Source organism: Caretta caretta, chromosome 3 (assembly GCF_965140235.1).
Source record: "Caretta caretta isolate rCarCar2 chromosome 3, rCarCar1.hap1, whole genome shotgun sequence".
NCBI classification, from domain to species: Eukaryota; Metazoa; Chordata; order Testudines; family Cheloniidae; genus Caretta; species Caretta caretta.
The window spans coordinates 119,686,125-119,710,933 of NC_134208.1; the positions used below are offsets into that span (position 1 = coordinate 119,686,125).

The 24,809-nt window shown below is 38.1% G+C and overlaps 1 protein-coding gene across 17 annotated transcripts in view; it reads left to right on the plus strand.

Moving 5' to 3' along the window:
• ARID1B (AT-rich interaction domain 1B) overlaps positions 1 to 24,809 on the plus strand; it is a 408,038-nt gene that overhangs the window by 28,187 nt on the left and 355,042 nt on the right. For all 17 annotated transcript variants that reach the window (XM_075126832.1, XM_048844164.2, XM_048844156.2 and 14 more), the window contains exon 2: positions 4,674 to 4,868. In XM_075126832.1, coding sequence (XP_074982933.1) covers positions 4,674 to 4,868 — 195 coding nt within the window. The remainder of the gene's footprint in view (positions 1 to 4,673; positions 4,869 to 24,809) is intronic.

The following is a 24,809-nucleotide window of genomic DNA, read 5'->3' on the forward strand; positions in this document are numbered from 1 at the left end:
AATTGTACAATATGGTGTTATGAGGAGCTGAATAAATATCTGAGGTTTAAAAGAAACCTACACTAAAAATTGAAAAGAGGATGGGGAAACTTAAGAAAAATACAGTCCATGAAGGCTTGCAAGAAAAAAAATGTGGGCACTAGACAAGCAGAATAAGCAAATATTAGCCAAAGCAGTAAAATGGTTTTTATTCCAAGTATCGAGGGGGAAAATAGTCTTGGAGAGAATTAGGTCCATTAATAAAGGAGGTGAGATGAAATTAATGAATACTAAAATCTATCATTTTTATTTATAATTATTATTTTTATAATAAAATAAAGAAAATAAGTTTGGCCAATTAAGAAGTAATTAAAGCTTTATAAAATAGTTTTTGATAGAAGGTAAGTGAGTACTTGGAAAGTGTGTAAACGTACACGTCAGCTGTTTCTGAGAGTGTATGTTTCTGAGTATTTGAAAGAATTAGATAAGTTTATGGTATTGCTGACAAAGAAAAGTGTTGGCGAACAGGTATGGGAAATCTGGCTAAAAGAAGAGATTTTTCTGATCTTCAGAAAATGAGTGATACATGTAATTGTCATTCTGTTGCTATAACATCTGTCTTTAGCAAACTAATGGAACAAATGTTCAGAGGAAAAAAATACCTGAACTCCAAAAGGATAAAGGAACTTTGAATATAGGTTTATAAATGAACAAATCTTGCTCGACAAACTTGCTATTTTATAGTAATGGAAGAAGGGGGACACAGCCTTTATATACATCCAAAAATACATTAAAAGAGTGTTATGATTGCAAAGTGAAGCATTCCGAAGTTAGAAAATGCCAGAAACAAGATTTTTATTATTAATTACTAATTTTCTCATGGGCTTTTCTATGGCACATATCACTATAGTATCTAAGTGCTTCACAAACATTAATTAATTTTCACAACACACCTGTGCAATGAGGGGGTAGTGTTATTCCTATTATTAAATGGGGAATTGAGACATAGAGAGATTAAGGTCAAAAGTGTCCACTAATTTTGGGGGTTCAATTTAAGATGCTTATGACCTGATTTTTTTCTGAGCACGTACCTTTGTATAGCACTTTATGTGTTCAAAGCACAGCTCTCATTGATTTCAGTTGCAGCATTGAGTGCTCAGTACTTTTGCAGACCAGACCCCCGGATTTCACATCAGGCACCCAGAAAATAAGGAACGCACAATTAGTGATCACCTGGGAAGAGTTCGATTTAAGTGACATCACATACGAACTCTGTGGCAGAGGCAGGGATAGGATCCGGTTTTCCAGGGTAGCATTCAGCTGCCTTAACCATGAGACCATCCTTTCTTTTCCTATAATCTCCTGCGTTATTTACTGCAAACCTTCTGGCTTTTGCAGCAAATGAGGGAGGCAGAGGTCCTACGTACAAGAGCCTCATTCACTACACAACCTTGATTCCTCCCTACAGCAGGTCTATCCTGTGCCGTGAATGAGACGGGGTCCTCTGGGAAAAAATAGTATGTTATGTAATTTAAAGACTGTATCGGAATGCATATGTACAAGGGGGCCAAAATAAGTTTGCACAGACAACCTTAATTTTGGCATTTCTTAACTTTTGAGTATTTGACTTTGCAAGCTTATCTTTCTTTTAGCTTTTTGTGTGTGTGTTACTTCCTAGGTTTTTAAAAATCCAATTGAAAAAAAACAGAAATTTCATCTTGTGGAATCATATTGACACCTGCAAAGTTCATCAAAGGTGTTGAAACTTCTAGTGCCACTGCACGCTTCTCTGCCTCTTGAGCTTACAAAGTAACTGATAGTAGTAATAAGTTGTAATCCTTTTGTGGACAAGCCAGAAGAGGGGGATCAGACACATACTTTGCCAGTGGGTTTCACAGATATTTGCTGACAGCAGAGGAATGGTGAAGAGACTTGTCTCTTCTGTCTCCTCCCCGTCACCTCCCTCCCAGCTTCTTGTCTCAGGCTCATTATTCAGTCAGTCCTATGGCTCCATTTGTCCAGTTCTTCTCCACTTCCATACACACACTACCTTCCCCCTGGTTCCTTGTCTGTTTCCCCCCTCCCTGGCTTCCAGTCCTGTGTCCAAATTTGGGCGATTTTTCATGGAAAGAGCAAAAGGCATTAGGATAACTTTCTGGGCAAATTTCAAGCTCCTGCGCCAAAGCATGGAGGTACTAAAGCTTCTCAGTGAAAAAGTTATAAGAATTTTTAACATTAACATAACCAATGTATTTTTCCCCAACCTCACTCTGAGAAATGGGTGAACTGTTTTTGCCAAATTAAAAAAAAAAAAAAATCAGCCTCAGGTAGACCCTCTCCGGAAAGTTTCAGTCCAAATGGTTAAGGTTTGGCAAAGTTATAAGCAACTTAGTTGAAAGTTATAAGCAGATAATGGAATGGAATGCCTAGGGAGGTTATGGAAGCTCCTTCAAAAGCAGGCTGGATCGCCATCCATCTTGGATAGTTTAGACACCACAAATCCTGCATCTTGGCAGGGGGCTAAACTAGATGACCCTTGTGCTCCCTTCAAACCCTATGATTCTATTAACTGAAAATAGGGTCTTATAATGGAAAGTGTCAGGTAACTGTAACTGTAGGAATTGCTAATTATGAAGCCTATACATTTAGCCCCATATTTGATACCATGTAGCAGAAATGTTACACTTGAAATTGGCTTGGATGTGAACATTGTCAAGTGGATTGAAACTTGGAAGAAATAACCTAAAACGAAGGGTAACAGGCATTGTTTTGAGTAAGGGAAGAGTCTAGTGAAAGAAGCTCAGGGAGTGTTGTTAAATCTGATTTATATAACATTTTGTTTAATGCTTTGGAAGGGGGAGGAAACGTCAATTTAATTAATTCACAGATAATTCTAAATTGGAAAGCGTTGCAAACGCTATAGTGAGAATATAGTAATAATACATAGTGGCCTAGAGACATATGAAATATGCACAGAAAATTACCCAATGACACTCAATTTGAAAACAAATGCAAGCTAATAATCTGGCAAAAATAATTTGAAATGTCAGATATCTAAAGAAAAAGAGAAACCCTGTGAAACAGATCTAGGAGCAACAGTGAATCACAAATTAGAGATGAACGTTCAGTTTAATATGGTAGCAAGAAAGGCTAATGCACTTTTGAAATAACTGCATAGAGGTGGCATGTCACAAAGAAGTAACAGTTCCCCTCTACACAGCTGTGGTATGATCACATATGGAATACTGCATTCAGTTCTGGATACCTCATTATCAGAAAAATACTGCCAAATAGGTGGGATGTTGCAGAAGGCCAGTGATAAAAATTATGGGTTTGAGTGATTTTATTTGTGAGGAAAGAGATGAAAATAACTAAATATATACGGTTGGCTAAGCAATGACTAATTTGGAGGAGATATACCCTGCCGATTTTTGCCAGATGTAAACATAAAGAAATAAAAATTAGTGTAAGTAGCAGTAGTGGGATGAAATTAAGAAAGAGAAAATTTAAATTGAGTATCAGGAAAAACATATTGGTATCATAGCCTGTTAGGCTGTGGAATAATCTCCAAAAAGGAGCCCTACCCCATGAGACATTTAAAACTAGATTGGTCAAAATTTTAGAAATTATACTGTAGAGAAGTCCTGCACTCAGGGGGAAATGAACTGGATAAACTAATAAGTCTTTTCCTTTTCTACTTTGTATGATTCTATGAAAACCCTGCCATTAATTAAGCTAATATTGTGTTAGGCTTTTTTTCTTTAAGTGTAACTTTTCTGTACCTTGAATTAATGCACATTAATTAAGAGGTAGAGGATAGATGCTGTAGCTCAGCACTGTAGGAGCATGGTAAAGCTGTACTTGACAGTTTATACTCTTGATCTGATTCAGTTGGTCCTCACTAGTTAAAAAGGTTACACTAAGGTGTCACACACTGGTTGACACCAGTGATGAAACTCTTCAGATGCATGGTACATCCTGCCAAAAAAACAAGCAAACCCAACCAAAAAAACCCAAACCATTCCAGTCCTGGATTTTCTGAGGTCTGGCTAGGAAGCAAATTGACTTTCATGTGAAATGTGGCTTACGACTCACATTATGATTTGGAAGCTTATTAATGCACATTCTTGCAATGCAAAGGCTCTGAAATCTAACATATCATACGCTTAATGCTCCTTCAAAACTTCCTTTTTCTTCCACCATCTCTTTTATGAATTTGAAAACGAGCCACCTTTTCCAGGCTAAAATTTTTGCCCAAGACTGTGTCTTTTACACCTAAATGAAATTGGTGTAGCTGGAAGAATACTTTAAAGACAGTATTGCTAATCATTATATATGTTAGTGTGCTTATTGATTTTTTTTTTTTAAATCTCCTGCAGAGGTAATAGAAAATGTAAATGCCATTTTTTCTTTTTTTGCTTACGAGTGCAAAATCTTTTTGTCATATCTCTGATTTTAAGTCCCATTTCCATATTTCAAAACTCTTTTCTAATGAATGGGAAAATTAGAACATGCTGCTTGTAGAGCCCTACACTTCACTGCATTTTTGTATGTCGAATCGTTGTTGGATGTGTTCAAAATAAAGGTTCACTGTGCTGAATAAATGCAGATATAATCTGTGCTACACTAAGGGGTGTTTCTAATTTCTTCTTACAGTATGTTTAAATCAGATCTTTGCTTGTGTTTAATAACAGGGCAGCCCAATGGATCCAATGGTAATGAAGAGACCTCAGTTGTATGGAATGGGCAATAACCCTCATTCCCAGACACAGCAAAGCAGTCCATACCCGGGGCAGTCATATGGCCCTCCTGGAGCTCAACGATATCCAATGGGAATGCAGGGACGGACCTCGGGAGCCCTGGGAGGAATACAGTATCCACAGCAACAGGTTGGTGGAGGATTTTTCTGTATTGCTTTGGTTTCTTCTCTTCTCTTCTCTTCTCTTCTCTTCTCTTCTCTTCTCTTCTCTTCTCTTCTCTTCTCTTCTCTTCTCTTCTCTTCTCTTCTCTTCTCTTCTCTTCTCCCATTCTGCTTAATGTGCAGGCCACAAGAAAAGGCTCAAATCAAAGTGTTTTGCTTTCAGAATGAAGGTAAGGGGCTATTTTAAAAATGAATAAATAATGACATAAATTTGTTTCCTTAAATTTCACACTACGTCTAAACTATTTAATATGCTACAGACATATCTTTTAGAAGAACATGTTGAACGCCAAAAAAAATTTTGGTTGACATCACCTAGCTCTGTACATCTCTTTTGGATTTTGGGATTTTTTTTTTTTTTTAAGCAATATAGGTACCCATTTCTCTTCCTTTCTCCCCTCCCCTAATAGGTTTTCTCATCCACAAGAAGAAAAACTCCAAGCTTACACTAACACTGTACCAGTTTACTGGAGCGAGACCAATATTGTTCAGTGTGTGAGAGCTTGTCATGTCTTTGTATCAGAGTTGATTTTTATCGAAGCTTTCTGTGGTTTATTTCTTTTCTCTCTTCGTCTCTCTTTTTAAAGTCAAAGGTTGGTTTTTTTCCTTCTTTTTTGTATCAGAGGATATATAAATGTAACAATCTCTCCCCTAGTCTAGTTGCATTTCACTGTTGATGGTGACCTCTTCTGCCCCTTTCCCACCCTTTTAAAGAGGATTAATTACTCATGTTCTCACCATAAATTAGTGAAGATGCAGTTGTCGTTTTCTGAAGGGGAAAACAGATTAAAGTTGTCCAAAAAAGCATGTTGGCAAATTTCTGCTAGATTTCCGATTAGAGTTGTTACTGCAGACTGAGAATTCTATACTCAGTTGCAAGCACAAGGCTTTTTGATAGTGAATGGAAAACAGTGTTTTGTCTCTACATGGGCTAACTAGTTGCAGATTTTTTTTTAACTTTATTTTGTGTTAAATATAGAAAAGGACTGAAAATAATGATCTGCAGGTAAATATATTTATTTCAATCTAATCCCAATACCCACCCATTGCCATAGAATACACAAGAAGTGTCTAATTAGCTTGTAACTTCAACTATACTATTCTTGGGAGTTCTCAGCTACTTCAGATATGTTAGTGAGTTAAGTTGCAGCATTTCACCATCTGACTTTTTCTTTTTCCTCATTAGATTTTTTTTAATGGATGTTTACTTGTTTGTAAGAGGCGATTTGGTTTAAAGGAGGCCAACACCTTACTTTGTTGCCAGCTTAATACAGCCCAGGCATTTTGCCAGTTTAATAAATGGTACCCAGTTGTCATTAGGAAAAAAGGAAAAGGATGTGGAAAAAGGAGCCTTCAGTTTTTTGTTTAGCTACAGCCAAAGCAAAGTTATTAAAACCATATTTTTTATTTTTAAAGGAATTATTCTAGGTTGTTTAGAGATGGGTGTTTGAATTTTTCACTTCATTTACTAAATGCTCGATAATTGTACATTATCTGTCAACAGGCAATGACCTGGCACAGTGATTGGCTGCTGGCCCTATTTGTCTTCTCACAGCATTAATGTAACTGGCTGAGCAACATTACAGTTATGATTACTAATACTCTTCAGGGAAAAAGTGAGAGGATAATTATGACATTGAATTTTTATTGAACGGACATCACCACCTAGGCATGATTTTGTTTTGGACGGCCTCCAGAGCTTCATGTGTTTGGCTCGTGAACCTCTAATGATCTGAATCCAGTTCTTTTCATATTGCTCATATATTATCACCTTTCTACAAAGGATTAAAATGCAGGAATCCAGGTTTGTAAATTGAATTGCCAACTTACCAGCTGAGTGGTAAGTTGTCTTTGGCTCGGGATGCCACATTTTCATTTCTGCCTGGATTTTTACTTTTGTAACATGAATATCAACCAAGAGGGCCCAGTCATGCTTTTTGAAATTGATTGCCTAGTGATTGTATGTTTATATATAATATAAAATAACATTTTCAGGGGGTGTGTGCTCAGCACTTTATGAAAATTGGGGCGCTTTATAATGTCTCAGATTGAACAACCAACAATTTGAGGTACTCAGAAATACCATACACGTCTGAAAATCTGATGACTTGTGAGGTATCTGGACTTAAAACCTATGAGTTGTGCTGGTCTAATTGGAGTGTGGGTATGCTATGCTTTGGAGGCAGGAAAGGGAAAGAAACATGTCTCTGGGAGATTGTTTTTATTTTTTTGTTTTGTTTTGTTTTAAAGTGGTGGTTTGATGCTGTCCAAAGGTTTTGGAATATTAGACTAAATCCCGGGGGAATTAGTGGGCGGAGTTCAAGTGAGATGGTTAAAGGTGCATGGTAAGTGCTTTTTCCCTAAATGTTCCATCTGTGCAGGAATTTTACTCCTGAATCTTAGCTCCATAGCAGAAGACAAGCAAAAGTCCTCAAAGCTCTGAAGATTTTAGGGTCTTGAAGGAGAAGCTGTTGAAAGATAAGACTGAGTTGACTTCAGCCACTGTGTGCCAGGGCTTGGGGTTAGAGCTGTCTGCACTGGCAGATTTTAACTTAGAGGTCTATTAATAGATGCTTCAAATGAAGAAATAGAGAAAAAATTAAAGAAAGAATAAAAGAATCAACATTAATGAAGATGCCTGATCAAACATGAGAAATGATCCTATAATTGGCTATAAACATGCATACAAAGAAAATGTGTTCCTGCTGAATGCCATTGATTCTGTCTCTGTAAAGAAACTGCAGAATGTTGTGTGCATTTTGACGATGATGCCATCCACAGATACAGAGATAAGTATGACAGGGAGGTCTCTACTATTTGTTCAGACAATGAAGATATAGTGAAAAAAGATGAGAGAACTTATCTGGTGCAGGCAGCCTAAATTTCTGACATGTAGGTGTTCAGCACATTACATAAAACTTGTGAAGAAACGTAATGCAGCAGAAGTTAAAAAATTCTTTCACAACTACCATCTGCCTCGTGGCTGATTGAGATAAACATGGGAATGGTGTACCTAGCTTTCCAACAAAGGTTGGTAGAAATCTTAGCATAACACTGTCTCTAACCGTGTTGGGGGTGCATTCTATGAAACTGCTACAAAGGGCTTCATGAAGAGAGACACTAAACTTAACAAAGCATTGAAGGAGGTTTTGGAAGAACTTGAGAGATTACGTACAGAATGATGACATCACTCTCCTGGTCTTGGTGAAAATCTAGTTTGAATTAATTAACAAAAAAGAACTGGAACCACACAAAGGACAAAATATGAAATACAACGCAGAGGACCTTTGCATTTCTTGCCAATTTTAGTGATCCTATATACAAAGGTTGTAGTGTAGGTTGAGCCTAGAACAAGAAGGAAAGGCAAAAGTAAGGCTGAAGAATTGTTAACCTGATTTCCTTGCTCATTTGACATTGAAGATTTAGATTTTTAACCCATATTTGTTTGTGAAGGAGGTTGTCACAAATTGTTACATCAAAATAATAGGAAATTGTGGAATTAAAATCACAGAAGGCAGGTCATTTTGACTGAGAATTTTGTCAATTTTTGAAAGACTTGTCCAGTCAGTTCCACATAAATCGAGCAGATGTTTAGTACACTTGGATTGGTTTGGTCAAATTGTTGTAATAAGGTAGGTGCTGAAAAATCAGAGAGGTTGGTAAAAGTATACCTGTATCTCAGTGCAAATATAAAATTGGAAAGCATTACTAATTAGTCAACTGTGGAGTCAATTGTGTTTTGTTTACAGAATTGCAAACTTCTCATTTTGGACAATGTGTGCCTGTTTTATGCTTGAGGAATAATTCATTTAAAGTGAATCGCATAGTGTTTTCTGTTTCATTTAATAAAAGCCTTTGTGGGGTTTTTAGTGGACTTTTTCACCCACCCTTGCAGGAAAAGAAGAGCTTTTTGAGGGGAGGAAAATCATAGCAAACTTACATGTATCTAGAATTATTGGAACTGTCAGCACAATCTGAACACATGGGAACATCAAGGTAGATGTCTACACCCCAAGCTTCTGAAGCATTGGCCATAAATATTGGTTTTGATGTTGGTATCCCTGATTCCGCGTGCACTGACTGTCTCTATACAGTCAGTCAGTGCCTTTTGAGCCCTGGTTGATGCTCCAGGCTCCCCTGTCAGCATGCCATGATCAATTAACTGTGTGGGAGCAGGGAGACAATGATTCCTACTTGGTCACAAGAGCTCGGGGCTCTTCTGATGCCAAGTATATCTCTTCTGCAAAAGAGTGCCATGACAGCAACTCTGTTTGAGGAACTGATTTTACTGTAACTCTTTTAAACAGCTGGCTGTATTGGCAGACTGAGTTGGTTTGGTAGAAACCAGAAGGGCTTATGACTGAGAAAGCTGGGCCAGGAACTCCAATCCAATAGGGTTACCATTCTCTTGGATACTATGTTGGACCTGTTGGTGAAGAAAGTACCTCAGATGGCAAAGGTGGTTGTTAGCCTCTGTGTAGTGAGATGCAGCTTTAGTTGTGGAATGACCCATGCTCTCACCCACTACTACTTCTCTTAGAAACAACCAACCAACCAAAAAACCCTTTAGCATATAGGGAAGTTCTGCCTGGTTATGGAGCCAAGATTCAGGTGTGAGAATCCTGCAAGATTATAACTTGAGAGACGCAGAATTACAAGATAAATCATTTTCTCTTCTCATGTGGATATCAGAATTACTTACCTTGTAATTTCAAAGGAGTTGAGTTATCTTCTGTATAAATGCACAAATGATGTGTATGTGTCAGATGGGCACACACAACCCCAAAGACTGTAACACTTGAAATTCTGCTTATATGCGTTCCAAGACTTTGCAGATATTTGAAGAAAATGTTTTAAAAAATCTAAAAATGATTACAATGATATTTTTGGATTAAAAATATTCCTACTGGAAACCATGGCTACAGAGTCTGTGGACTGCTATCTACAGTTTCAAAATCTCTCTCCTGGGGCCTTATACTACACTGCCTTGCACTTTTTGTAGCTGTTTACCTCTGCAGAGTGGGTGTAAAAGGCTACCAAATCAAACCGCTTCATAAAGTACATGCAATAGAGAAGACTCCCCAAAACTCTGCTTGGTCTTGCGCCATCCTCTCAGGGACCTCGTATCTGTGCTCTCTTCTCTGGTGTTATATGTGGCAAATTTATTCCTTCACATAATCTCTTCATTCTTGGTGTGAGAATATACTCCTTTGCTATTCGTGCCAGGTAGAACAGACGTCTGTATCTTTCTGTCTAATAGTTTCTCCATGGGATTACCAGTGAAGACAAAAACATATTTCTCCTGTGTCTAGGCCTGCTTAAGAGGAATATGGTTGGCTTAAAAGTCCTTTTTTTTTTTTTTTTTTTAAGTCCACAGATAAATATTTAACATGGACAGCATGTTTAAGTCCCGGTTCAGGAGGACTAGTTGTGTTGAGTAAAATTGCACGTTGGTAAACTGTTTGCACAATCTGAGCATAGCCTGGAAACCATTGTAGATGCCTATGCATTAACAGAACACTTAAGTAGATTTAAAATTGCAATGTAAATGCATTTTAGAACAGTGTTTGAAACTCCTTTTTTTGAGTTCACAGTTCTGGGTTTCTGCTGAGAGAAAGTGTCATAACATACCACTAGATCTGTATCAAGAACCCAGCTTTTGCTTGCTTATGATTAATTTATTCTAATGTGATCGAATCTTTTATTAAAAAATCAGAATTCAGGTCCTGACAGATCAGTAGAAAAAGAGGTGATTTTTCAAATACTTGAATTTAAAATGTATTCATTTGTGAGTTTTTAATTCTACCAATTTATTCTGTTAATGTTCTGGAGTCTTAATAGATCTTTATTTATTTAAACTCATTGCACTTGATTATTAAAATGATATGGGTGTAATTTCTTTAGTTTTAAATAACATTTTCCATAACTTCAGTTTCATGGTACTGCATTTCTTATGTAAGTGACAAAATTAGGGACAATTTTTCTGTGTGGGACAGATGTAATGTTAAGCTTATAATGTGGTGACATCCCTGCTTAGGCAGAACTTCAGAGAGAGGTTATGTTGTATATTTAAAGACATAATAAGAGCTTTTAATTTTTTGTCTTTTATGTATTTCCTAGAATTTTAAAGAGACAGTATTGAAATAAAATTAATTGGTCTGAAGATCAAAGATAGTGAGTACCCACATTTTTCCAAATATGAAGTCCCATGTCAAATATGTTGATAGAAAATATTTTCTCTGCACTGTTACTAATAACAATATCAGATAATTGAAAAGGAAATTGTTTTTAACATCTGACTTACTCTTCCTCAGTTCTTTTCCTCCCTTTAGCACTTTGATAATGAAACTATACTGGTCAGTTGCACTTTCTTGTTCTCATGTATTTGCAAAATACTGTTGTGCTTGGCTTCCAAGCTCAGTAGGAAAATGTTTAAATAAAGTTTTAATTGAAATTAAAAATACATCAACATTTCTATTAAAATTAAGGTTGTGTTTTATTAACCCCCCTGCCCCCCCACACTCTGCCTGTAATATTTTCCATTCCTCAGCTTAAAAAAAGGAAATAAACTCTTCCAAAAAAACAAACCAACCATACAATAGTTTATGAAAAGTTATACGTTTTTCAACCAAGTCTGAAAGCCTGAATATATAGATAAATGTTTGAAATAATAGGATGGTCCTTTCAGTGCTGCGATGGGCCTATTTAATCAGTCAATCACTGGATAATTGATGTTTAGGATGTATTAAATATTCTAATGGACTGGAACAACATTTTATTGTGTAAAATAAGATTGTGTTGTGAGATGCATTGTAAAATCTTTATGGAAAATAGTTGCATATGTATGTACAGTAGCCATTCTTAATAGCCAGTTAAAGCTTAATATAGCTGCCTTTTTCTAATTTTGACTTTTGATCCTGCAGACTCTAGGTAGGGATCTCTGCTCCCACTTTGAACCTGCTCACGCTGAGTCATTTGTAAGACTGGTACCTTAAATGTCAAAATATCCAAATGCCATCAAACTGGATTGTGAACTGAGAATTTTCTCATATTTCGTTTTAAAAATATTGAGTATTAAGAGTGCAAAAATGCACCTTCTAAGTGTCTTTATTGGCTGAGTTTTCAAAGGCCTTACACTCAACTCAATGGCATTTGTCTGTCTGTCCGTCTGTAATGTGATAACTTTTGAATACTGCCTCCAGGAAGAATCCTATTGATTTTGGGGAAAGATGGAGAACTCGGGAAGCTCCTGCCAGGTCTTTAGCACAGCCACAGTCTCCAGCAGCGCTGTGGTTGTCTGTGGATCAGACAACTGGTTGAGGGCATCCATTAACACCCGCTAGCATAACAATACCCTTGCTCCTCTCTGCCCATCTTGCCAATAGAGTTTAACATGTTGACATCCTGAATGACATAGGTCTCAGACAGAAAGTAGAATAATGGTGGGGGGAATGGGGCACACACAGCCTTGGGGAGGGGGACAGACAGAGCCCCTGGCATGGGGAGAATGTGGAAACAGGAAGAAGGAAATGAGTTCACATAGAACCCTTGCCATGGGGCAGGGGAGGGAATGGAGAGCACACAGAACCCCTACTATGGGGGAAGGGAGAGGGTCTTTGGAATGGGTAGAGGGAGTAATGGGAGGGCACACAGAGCCCTGATCATGGGGAAGAGAATGGGGGACCCTGGTATGGGGGAAATAGGAGTGCACGCGGAACCCCTGGAATTGGGAGAAGGGAGACTCGGGCACAACTCCTGTTGGGGGGTGATTGGGGAACCTGGAATGGGGGCCATGATTGGAAAGAGGGGATTGGGGGCAAACACAGAGTTTCTGCCATGGGATGGAGAATGGGGGAACCTGGTATGAGGAAAGAGGGGGAGCACACAGAGCCTTTGGCATGTCAGTGTGTGTGTGGAATGAATGGCATGGGGGGACGTGGGAATGGGGGTTCACACAGTCTCTGTTATGGAGGAGGGAGAGGGGGGGATGGTATGGGAGGAGAGCTGAATGGGGAGTACTCCGAGCCACTGGCATGTGAGTGATTGGGGGAGTTGTGGAGAGTCTTTGAAATACAGTGGGATGGGAGAATGGTACACAGGGAGCTTCTGAGGGGAGAGCGGAATGGAGGGATACAAGGATCACATGGTGTGTACAGTAAACTCAGCTTATACAAGGTGTCTGATCCCCAATAATTAAAAAGGCAGAACTTTAAACCTTCTGAGACCAACTTACTTATTTTGGTTTATACACTTTGTTTGGGTGGAGCAGGGGAAATTTGCTTCTGGTTGACAGGTTTCAACTTGGAGTAAATTTTAAAGGCCCAGGAAAGTTATAAAACCTCTGGGAATGTACGGTAAGGCTTTATTATAATGGAAACTGCAAGTCAGCCAGAACTATAGCAGCATCAATATTCACAGTGCTCACCTTGGGTGACATCCCAGATAGAAAATGTCCAGTTTAAACCAAGGAAATCAATTGGCTGTTGACTTGGCAGGTAGATTTTTTTATAGCTAGCAAACACTAGCGTACTAGCTGCTGGGTGACTGGTGTGTGTGTTACTTTGTGAAATCTTTTAATTCCAGAAGATTGAAGTATGCCGAGAAGAAGGTGGGGTTCACGATTATGATGTGCTTCAACCTAGTAATTGGAAGCTAATGCATATATAGAAGGAAAACTAGTCCAGCTGTATATATATTTCCTTCACTAGTGTACATATTGTCTTCATCCTGTGACAGAATTGTGGTTAGATTGCAGTTTATGTTCTGAAATTGTTTTTAGTAGGTATATTGGTGTGGATGGTAGAGGGAAGGAGGGAGAAAGTAGAATGTTTGCTCTGTTATTTTTTAGGGGAAAAATATCAGTGTGACTCTATAGGGGGTGGGAAGTTCTGGTTATTTTTTATTTTCTACATATTTGGAATATGAATTCAAAGAAGGGTGGTTGAATCTTTAGGAAGGCGAGTTTTTCCTCCCCTGCTTTAGTATGTTTTTTAATGTCTATTTAATTCAAAGAGTTGTGAACAATTTGAATAGAAGTAATTTCTTCACTCAAGGTGTTATTTGAATGGTATCTTAGTCATTCTGCCAGTCCTCTATAAACTTCCAGGAAAAGAACACGGTAGACAAAATAATAAGGCAGAAGGGAGGAAAAAAACTTCTTTGATGGGGGAATCTTGTAGACCTCTCTTTATGCATCTTAAAGAGGGGAAAAAAGGGCCTGACCCCATTTGTTTTCCTTTTTAGGTCATCTTTAAGAGTCGATCTTTTGATATTCAACCATTAATCATTGCAAAATCAAAGTTGCGGTTGTCCTTTGTCTTGTAAAGAAATGGGATTTTATATTTTAGGTTTATAGAAACACTAAAAAGTGTGTGTGTTGTGCAGATTGTTGGAAAGTGTTCAATGTTTTTCTTTCTTTCTCTCTGGTGCTAAGCCTCATTGACTAAATTGAAAAAAGGCAGCCACTTTAGTTCATGGTGGGATAAGGCTTTATGTTGTATTGTCTCCTTTAGAATTATCCCTTCCATTCAGTGTAATTCACTCCATAGAGGGAGGGGAGCATAGATTACAGATAATCGCAGAATCAGATTTGACATAAGTTGGGGTCTTTATGGTAGCTTAGCTCTTCATCTTAACACTGGTCATCTGACAATGTTTACTGAAGGAAATCCCTTAAGTAGCAGAATTGTATTATTATGGAAAATAGAAATCACTGAAATGCTTCTATCATTTCTTTAGAACTGGTAGAAAAAATTGTAGGTTAAGCAGAAAGCGTCAGCTGCCTCAAGGAAACAGTGCTGTTCCTTCAAGCGGATGGCAGAGTGCTATCTTGGAAGGGACACTGGTGCCAGAATTTCAGTCTCACCACTTCTTCACAGATCTTCATTAAATGCTCATTTAACATTGATCTTTGAGAGTGTGGCAATTGATATGTGCACATTTAATAAATATATTTTTCTAATTAAGTTTTTCTCTCCATACCGCTAAGTTATTGTGCTTTAATCTGAACACCTTGATGAATATAATAACATTTGTTGTGCAGCTAGACCAAATTGGAACTGGTGCTGCTCATGGAAAGGAAGAGGGAGGAAAACCTACAGAAGTGTTTATTGTTTACTGGGAATTTGGAAAGGTTGCTGTTTTGGGAGATGGCAAGGCACAACTCTCCCTTATATGAAGGATTTTGTTGTTGTTGAGAATTTTTTATATGAAAAGAACTAGCTGTCAGTCAAAGAGCTATGTAGCTAGTAAACTTGAATTTTGATTATCAGCAGTAGGGGACAGGGCAGTTTTCTCTCTGCTGAGTGAAGCAGGGGAATCATTTATTTTTGGACAGCTTGTTTTGCATGGCAGCTTGAGACATGAATTAAGGTATTTAAATCCATAGGGAAATAAGTGTCTCATTTTAAGAAAACTCTGCTGTGGAATTATGTTTAATAACTGTCAATTAATGTCTAACGAGGAGGTTTAGGTTAAGGATAATTAACCGCTACTGTTTGTATTATAACTTTAGCTAACCGCTCTTTGTCGATTATATTTATCAAAGGAGAGTTTTGTGCTCATAATGTTTTAACTAACTACAACCAACATATATATGTAGTAGCATTTCGACTGCACTTGCTACAATATACCCACTGGACATTTTGAAAATGTTATATATAGCTGATATAAGCTTATCAACACGTACTATCAATTGTCCATAAATCTGAACTAGTGCAGTGGGCGCAAGGGAGTCACTGATATTTGAGTTTTAAAATGAGGAGGGCGTATGTTTCCCATGGCTAATCGTTGAACTGTAGATAAGGGGTGAAATCCTGATTCATTGAAGTCAATGGGAGTTTTGCCATTGAGTTCAGTGAAGTCAGGATTTCACTCACTGGGCCTGATTCTGATCTCATGATATTGGAGTTCAGTTGAGTTACCCTTGATTGACATTATTGTATTATGATCAGAATCAGCCCCTTGAGATCCAGTAGGCAGAATTCCAGCCTGGCAACAGTAGAGTGGGTCAGATGGAGCCTCTAGTGCATTATTGTGCTAATTAAATGCTGTCCTTTTTAAAAAGGTAATCAGAAATGTTGTTTAAAAAAACAAGTGATTCTAAGTTCTTTTCTGAAGTTTTCTCATTTTTAACCGATAAAATAAGAATACTTAACATTTTAAACTATTGGGTAAAATTTTTCAAAAGCATTTTAAGTGATGTAGGAGCCAAAACCATATTTTTGAATGTAGAAGCCTATGTCTCATTGAAAGGGACTAAGGACTAAGGCTTCTGAGTGTCTAAGTCTCTTTTGAAAACGGGGCTTCGACACCTATGTCACTTGGATAAAATCTTCAAAAGCACCAAAAAGTTAAATACTGAATGAAGTAGACTTATAAAGGCAATAATGTTGCTATTGCATTGTACTCTAGGATACATGAGTGGAATGGGATCATCCAGACATGGGCAGGCTGCTCTGGGACCCTAAAAAATGGTAATAAACCTATATAGTAAAATTTAGAAGTTGTGGCTCTTTTGGTGCTGAGGTGCCTTTTTTAAATGATTGTCTCTGAGTTCTCAACAGCTCACGGTCTAGTTAGACTCCCATTCGCCCCACACCTTCTCTCTCCTTTTTAAAAAAAAAAACCTATTAAACTAGAATCAATTAAATGAAATTCTTTTAAAAATAATTAGACCTTTTTGATTTGAAAAATAGCTTGTGGTGGAATGATCAGTACTACAAAAAAGTAAAAAAACTTTGTCGACCCTCTTTTGTATAGTTGATGTTGAACAGTGTGTAAGTTCAAGAAGTAGGATCAAGCCTGCTCACCTTCTCATGTAAATGTTTTATTGGACATAGCTTTACCCGTGAATGTAAAATTGGGGGTGTGTATGTTGTTTTGTTTTTATTTAAGTTCCTTATTTCTTCTATTTGGATCACTTCTATTCTGACACCAGAGTTTCCATAGCTTTTACCAGCTCTTCATATATCACTTTGCTGCTTATAGCTTTCACTAAACGTTGGTATTTTCCTCCCATCTCAGGGGCAGGGGAAGATCCCAATGCAAATATTGAATCAGAATTTTTAATTCTCTTGATTTTTTGGTTTTTCATTTTCTTTTTTGAAGACGAAATTAAAAGTAGGTGCAGATGGAATGAAGGGAAAGTAGGAGTGCTGCTTAAAGCCCATCCACTTTTCACACGCCTTTGTTACTTTACAGGCTGGAGTGTGACCACTTCTTTCACTGGGGCTGCACTTGCACCTGTGGTGCGTAGATTGTTTTTCTTTAAAATAAAGCAAGAGTATTAAATTCCTGCATTATTGGTTATAAGCATTGAATATATGAATCCTCAGATACCTTAAAAATAAATAATAAAGCGTGGTGGGGAGAGGAATCCAGGTCTTTCTCATATTTGTATGTGTGCTACCCCTTTTTCTCCTTTCTGGCTATTTTTATTTAGCAACATTGTGCTATTTGGACTGATGCTTTAAGGATAAGATATATAGGCATTGTTAACCAGGTTGTTACATATTTTCCCTTTAGCAAGTCCACATTAGAAAATAAATTCAAATTTTTACTTTAAAAGGTGTCTCTTTGGGGAAAAATAAGTGACCCCTTGCTTTGATATTTGATATTTATGTCAAAGGGGCACATCACACTCTTTTTTACTATATTCCATAGAACAGAGGTAGAGTTCCCTCGGTATTGGGAAAATTCTGTATAAACTTGTGCTTTGATACAAGATTCTGATCTAAATGAGCAAGGTTTAGGCAGCCACTTGGGAAAGATGAGGTTTTAATTATAAAAGCAACGTATTTATTTTGAGTGTTCTTTATGCTTTGTAGGCCAGATTGGCAGAGTTACTTAATTCTTTTACAGGACGGTCTGTTTCTCTGAACTATTTAATGTTGTGCAAGCAGAAAAAGTAAATATGTGTGGTTCATTGCTAGAAACACATTGATTCTGTGGGCAAGGGGGGGGGCAGTTCCTCTGCAAGCCTCTGTTTAAGGGTCCTTTTTTTTCTCCTTGAATAATGTATTGTGCTGCTGCTCCTGACTTTCCCAATCAGCAGCACAATAAAATTAACATGATTTTTGACAATTCAGCTGTGGCCCACAGCATTCTAAAAGCACCGGTGGAAGCTGACCAGTGTATGTCCAGTCAGTTTTCACTTCAGTACTGCTTGGCATAACCATGAGTTAAAACTGAGGCAGAGGTACTGGACATAGCCCTCTGCAGATTCAGGAAGACAGTACTTAATGGGTTTATGCTCAGTGTATATTTAGAAGGTTGTCTTGGATAGAAATTTATATTTTACAATGAAAGATTAAATTCTGCAGAAATTGATGGGTTAGGCCTCACACTCACAAAGAAAAAAATCTTTCTTGCTGCTGCAGAGCAGGTGAGTGGAATTCTCAAGCCCTGAAGATGATGCCATCAGAAATCCCATATATCCTGTGTTCCCTCTAAGCTGCGTGGTTGTGCGGCTGCCCAGGAGTGAATCAAGTGCCATGCATGGTGGCGTGTATTCAGGTTCTCCTCCCTCCACAGCTCTACAACCGCGTTGTTCTTGCCCTTTGTCTTTGAGCCCCTGGCCAGCTGCTTCGTGGGGTTTTGGCGTGGGGAAAGAGGGGCGCTGATGTCAGGGTCTCCTTCTCCGCAGCCTGCCCCCTGCCCGTGTTCCCCATCTCTGCAGAGCAGAGGAGGGGAGACAGGGCTAAGAAGTAGGAAAGTTGCTGGCAGCTGCTGTGGTCTGAGCCTTCTGGTGTGAGTGCCTTCAAGAGACAGTGCACGGTCTCTCATTGACTTCCCCAACAGCCAGCATACACACACTTTCTCTCTCACACGCACACACGCACACATACACACACACACACCGTGTGTCTCGCTCAATCTCTCACATGCACGCACACAGTCTCTGTGTCTCTCTCATTTTCTTACACATATACACTCTTTATGTGTCTCTCTCAATCTCTCACTCACACACATACACAGTCTCTGTGTGTGTGTCTCTCACTCAGTCACACACACACACATGCTGTCTCTGTGTCTCACACACACAGAGTCTGTCTCTCTCACAACACGCTGTCTCTGTCTCACACACACATTCACACACAGTCTCTGTCTGTCACACTCACTCTTTCTGTCTCTCACACACACTCTCTCTGTTACCCCCATGCTCACTCACACACACACACACACACACACACACCCATCTGTGTTATATGCACAGTGTCTGTCTCTCTCACACACATATACCCACACACACACAGTCTCTCTCTCACACACACACAAACACACTTATCTTACACACATACACACTCACACACACAACATCTCTGTCTCTGTCACACACACTCACACACACACTATCTGTCTCTGTCACACACACACACTGTGTCACACACACACACACACACACATTGTCTCTGTCACATATACAGTCTGTCTCACACACACACAGTCTCTGTGTCTGTCTCACACTCACCTCCCAACACATGCCTATGTTGTTGTTGTTACTTCTTGGTACTTCCTGCAATGCACATATATTCTCTGTAATTGTATTCATTCGAAGTACTGTTATTTTAGTTTCTGGACTGGTCTATGCATTTCATAATTTTATTTCTCTCTTATGCTTAAATTTAGTATTGAGTTCTAAAATGCCTAACCTGTCCTGGGTGGAATAATTATCTCGATGGTAACTTTTTAAAATATATATCTAGGTTTTTTGTTTCTACTGGTGGCACACATCTGCACATTACCTCGATACTGGTGCATATAACAAAAATCATTCCACACATGGATGGAAAAAATTAGAGGGAACATTGCATATATCCTCCCTACAATGGAGATTTGGAGGTTCTATGATCTGAATAAAGGTGTAATCTTGGACCAAGTGGTAAAAAGTACACTTGATAAATGCCATCACTGCAGACATTTGTTCTTTATTTTTGGAGTTTTATAACATAACACTGTTATATAAGAAATGCTCCTGTATGCCTTTAACTGTGGGTTCTGCTTTTCCCCCCATCTTGTTAATCTCCGTTGTACCTCTCTGATAGCTTGTTGAATCTTGTCTTTTGTAATTGAATATTTTTTGCTTTCTGTATTCTGATTTAGTTTTTCTACAGGTGTAAAGTGAGAGATAATATTTGCCCACCTTTGTGAAATGCCTTGAGAGCCTGTTAAAAATAAGTGTAAAGTATTATAACTGTTCCTACTTGGATCATTTTCCATTTGCCTACAGGGCTTCTGTAACTACTATACATTTTCTGTAAAACCAGAAGAATGCTCTTAAATTCAGAAAATAAAGTAAAACATTATTCTGAAGTTTAGTAGTAGCTATTGTTATAAAGAATGTCAAAATGTAGGTTACATTTGGTGCTCTCCTTAGTGAAGAAAACACTTTTTTTAGTTGAAAGGTATTTTTTTTAAAGCAGACATGGTCCAGTGTATCCCATTTACAAGAATAGGCAGAGGTATGTGAGTTCTAGATCCTTTTAAAATTGGTTATAAAAAGTCCTTAAAAATTTATAAACAGCTGCTGATAGAAAAGACAAAACATTTTGGGCCCCACTAATCCTTTAGTCATTTAGTAGTAGAGTGCTGTAAAATACAGCTTGCAATTTTTTACTGGGTACTTTTTCCTGTCTGTGAAGATTGCAGAGTTATACCAGACTATTTGCCATGATCAGTCCCATCCCCAGTGGAGGGAGGTAAAATCTTAAATGAAAGGGTTTTGGGGATGTGTGGAAAGGACTGTGGACCTCTAGAAAAGCAATATCTGCACTGCTGACACAGATTATATAAGGAATGATCATTCACTTCTTGTGTGTCAATAAAAATGTAGGAGAGCACCTTTCTTGACACAGGGTTTGCTGAAACATCGCTGCTGTCTTTTTTTGTAATACTCCTGTGGATGTTTTTGCACGAAGTGGTATCTGTCAGAGCTTGAAATATTCTTGCGCAGTTCCCTTTGAACAGGTAGCACAGGACAAGTTCTAGCGCATAGTTACTTGACATGGGGCCGCCTACCACAGGGAGAGAATGTCTTGCTTACATATATCTAAGTTGATGTGCTAAGAACTTTGCCAGTCATTTTACAGTTTACATACTGAGCTGTAAATAATTACTGAGCTTCCATTTTGAGTCATTGCTTTTTTCTTTGAATAAAAGGGGAAGGTAGCAGTGGGAAATCTTGAGGATGCTAGAACAATTTATGATTAGCCTGGAGATATTTTTACAGTGAATCCTATATAAATCTGCACATTTTTATGACTGCATTGCCTTTGATTTTGGATTATAATTTTTGTTCTCCCTGTGTGTTCAGCACTACGTCTTATCCAGTAATGCACACAGTGTGCAATGTGTAAAATTACTGGTTTTTTTTAGATAAGTGAAAATGGTTCAACATCTAGAAGATTCACATGAGAATGAACACTTTTCTTTATGGGGAAACCTTTTCTTAAAATTAAATAATTAGTTCCATACAGTTGGAGCAACTGTATCATAGCTGATATTTGAACAGTGAGTTTTATAGTTTTATGAAACTATTATAAGATTTTTTTCACTCCTTCACTGATTCTCCAACTCTAGTGATTGATCCAAAAAGATGAAGATGCTTTAAATCAGCCTTGCAAAATTGTCATGAACGTTTACCATCCTAGGCACAAAAATCTATTGACTCATCCTTATTGCAATGGTGATGACAATAGTAATTGTATTTTGCTTATCCATGAAAAGTAGGAATGGGCAAGTCGAATTCTGAAAGGTTGTTCTGGATGATGCTGTGTAGGGCATTTTCTCTCCCTTCCTCTCCCTCCCGACCCACCGCCTCAGTGGGTGTAGTGTTTGCTGTGGTGATTTTAAAGAAGGAAGAAGACCCTTCTCAGTTATTGTTAAGGAATGTTTTTGCTGGTCATTAACTCTCCCATTAGGTCTCTGACTTGCAGTAAAATTTGCCCAAGGTCGTGCCACTCTCATCATTTTGACCTCTGTGGCCAGCACTTTATAAGTAGATTTGCAGGAGATTTCTTGTTATGTCAGGAGTGTTTTATTCATAGGTTGTGGAAGATGTTACCAATGCCAGTACCTTCTTTTTGGCTTAATCTCCACTCCCTAGGTTCTTCAGTGAAAGGTCCTGTTGGTTTAAAGCTGAATGGTCTCAAAAGGGTACACATCTCCTCTCTACCTCAATGACAGTGTAATCGGAAATACAGTGACAGAATATGTAGTGGAAAATCTGAACCCACATTTAACTAATATAACCTGGCTCGGAGCCAGAACCTGAATCTTTTTATTGTGGTGCATTTTTACTATTTAGGATAAGAAGGATTATCTAGGGACAAATTATAAATCTTACAAAAGGGACTGATGAACCTTCTCCTGAAGGTAGCTGGTGTCAGTAAATGATTGCCTGTTGAACCTGATTTAATGGCCTCATATGTGGACTTTACTCCTGATGCTCTCTCTACATCTTTAAACCCCTACTGTATCACTAGTGTCAGAGTAATTGATTTCCTACCACACCCTGCTGTGTATTGAGATGGTGACTTTTCAGTAGTGTATAAAACCATTGAATGTCCACACAGGGAAGTTAATAAGACAGTAGGGATAAGTGGAAATATTGGACTGAGTCTGTTTTATAGGATTGAGTGCCTTCTTGGAGCTACAGTCTTTGAATTTCTATTCTGGCTAGAGAAGACACAAATAGAGGATGCAAGAATTGGGGGAATGGTAAATAATGGAGAGGGACAGGTCTTGATACAGAGCAATCAAGATTGCTTGATATGACGGTACAAGCAAACAATGTGTGTTTTAATATGGCCAGTTGTAAAGTCATACATCTAGGATTAAAGAATGCAGGCCATACTTAAAGAACGGAGGACTCTGTTCTGGGAAGCAGTGATGAGAAAGACTTGAGAGTCATGATGGATGACATGAGCTCCCTTTGTGACTCTGTGGCCAGATTTACTAATGTGATCCTTGGATATATTTTACTAATGTGATCCTTGGAGTAAATTGGTCACAGTTTATATACAAAAATTAGGGAACAGAAATGTGATGATAGAGGGGATCTTCATTCCAATAGACAAAAGTATAAAAAACGATCCAATGTCTGGAAGCAGAAGCAGGCCAATTCAGACGAGATGCAAGACTTCAGAGTAGATGATCACAGTAGTCCCTTCCAGTTTTATAATCTATGAATCTCTGCACTACACTAAAGTCTTCACAGATCCTGAAAGTACTGTGACTCTAGAGCTGAATGCAAAATATAGGCAAGTCTATACCAATTGGTGTTGAATGTCACAACTGAGAAGTTGTCATTGGGTGACCGTGCAGTCCTTTCTGAAAGAAACTGACATAAATGTTGGAAGTCTGCTGTTTAAAAATTCAGCAGTTGTCATTTACACCATCTCAGTTCCAGTGGTTCCAACTGAAAGCTCCTCCAGATGTTGTACAGTTTTATCTAGCAACCAGTTTAGTAAGGTCTAACTGAATTTTTATTCTCTAAAACTTTTGGTTCTGCAAATGGTAATTCAGTCCTTTTGAACCCCTGCAATCAGGGTACTCATTTTTTTTGCTTTTTACAAAGAATCTGGTATTGTAGCAAGATGCTCAGCCCATAAGATTAGAAAGGAATCTTGTGCCTTCAGAAACTGTTCATGAAGTTTCATAAAGGTAAAGTAATTTATTTCTTTTCATTTTGTCGTTTTGTGAAGAGCACTAAGGAAAAGATTTCCATTCCTTAGATTCCAGACAGGTAGTTAATATGTATGTAGAAGGGATCAAAAGTCTGTAAATGGAGTAACTGTTCCATCACCTAAAGTTTTCGTCATGAGAATTGAGATGACATACAAAAATAGTGGTGTCCTGTTGTGTCATTCAGTCTCATACCACCAGGGCAGTAGTAGCTTCCTAACAAGAAGCTTATCTCAGACAACTGTAAAGTTGCAGCTTGTTCTTTGTGCCCTCTTCCTCTCAAAACTATACACAAAAATCCTGATCTTTAGAAGCCGTGAACACCTAGCCCTCTCAGTGACAGCTGCATCTCTGAAGATTAGGCACCTTTAGCTGAGAAGCTGTTCAACAGTTGGGCCCTCTTGACTATGTGACTCAGCGCACGTCCTTTCCTCTTCTGAAGTAATTTGGTACAGAAGACACTGGAGATTTTTTTAAAATCACTAATTAAAAACGTAGGACCAGTACTTGGGGGTCCTCACTCTGACAAAAGACCTGCTGAAGTCAGTGGGAGTTTTACCTGAGTGAGGACTTCAGGATTTATATAATAATTTCTTCAAGTTTTGCTGTTCGTATGTGGGAAGATTCCTTCTGGTGAGTATGATAGTTTGAAGATTGGCTAACCTGTGGAATTTAGCCCATTTTATTTCCTAGAGCCGGCTGATGTAAGAGATACCAAAGAGCAGGCTCCATGAAGTTGTGGTAAAGGAAAGCTAATCTCATAGAATTTCCACGCAAGGATATGTGCCTCTCTTGCTCTCTCTGTATTTTTTCTGTCCACTGACAGTAGTTTCCTTTAACAGGTTTTTTTTGATTAACAGTTTACTTTCCAAAACTGACCACAAGGAAACATGTTACAATTAACTCATAAAACTATACCATAGGTTAAACTAGGATTTAATTATAACAATTTTCTCTGGCTCTGTTAATAGCTAATGACTTACTTTATATTTTTTTAATGCCTGGGAGCCATGTTACAATATACTCCAATTATTATTTCAGATATTATCCTCTACTTTCTCCAGACAATGGAATAGACAGTTAAAATCCTGTCTTCTATGTGAGATGTAATTTTTCATTTAAAACCTTTTTGTTTTTGGGAGAGGGGATGGGGAATCAATTGTATTTAAAATTCACAACACCTGTTCAAAAAACTATTTTATTGCAATTTATGTTCTGCTTTCTT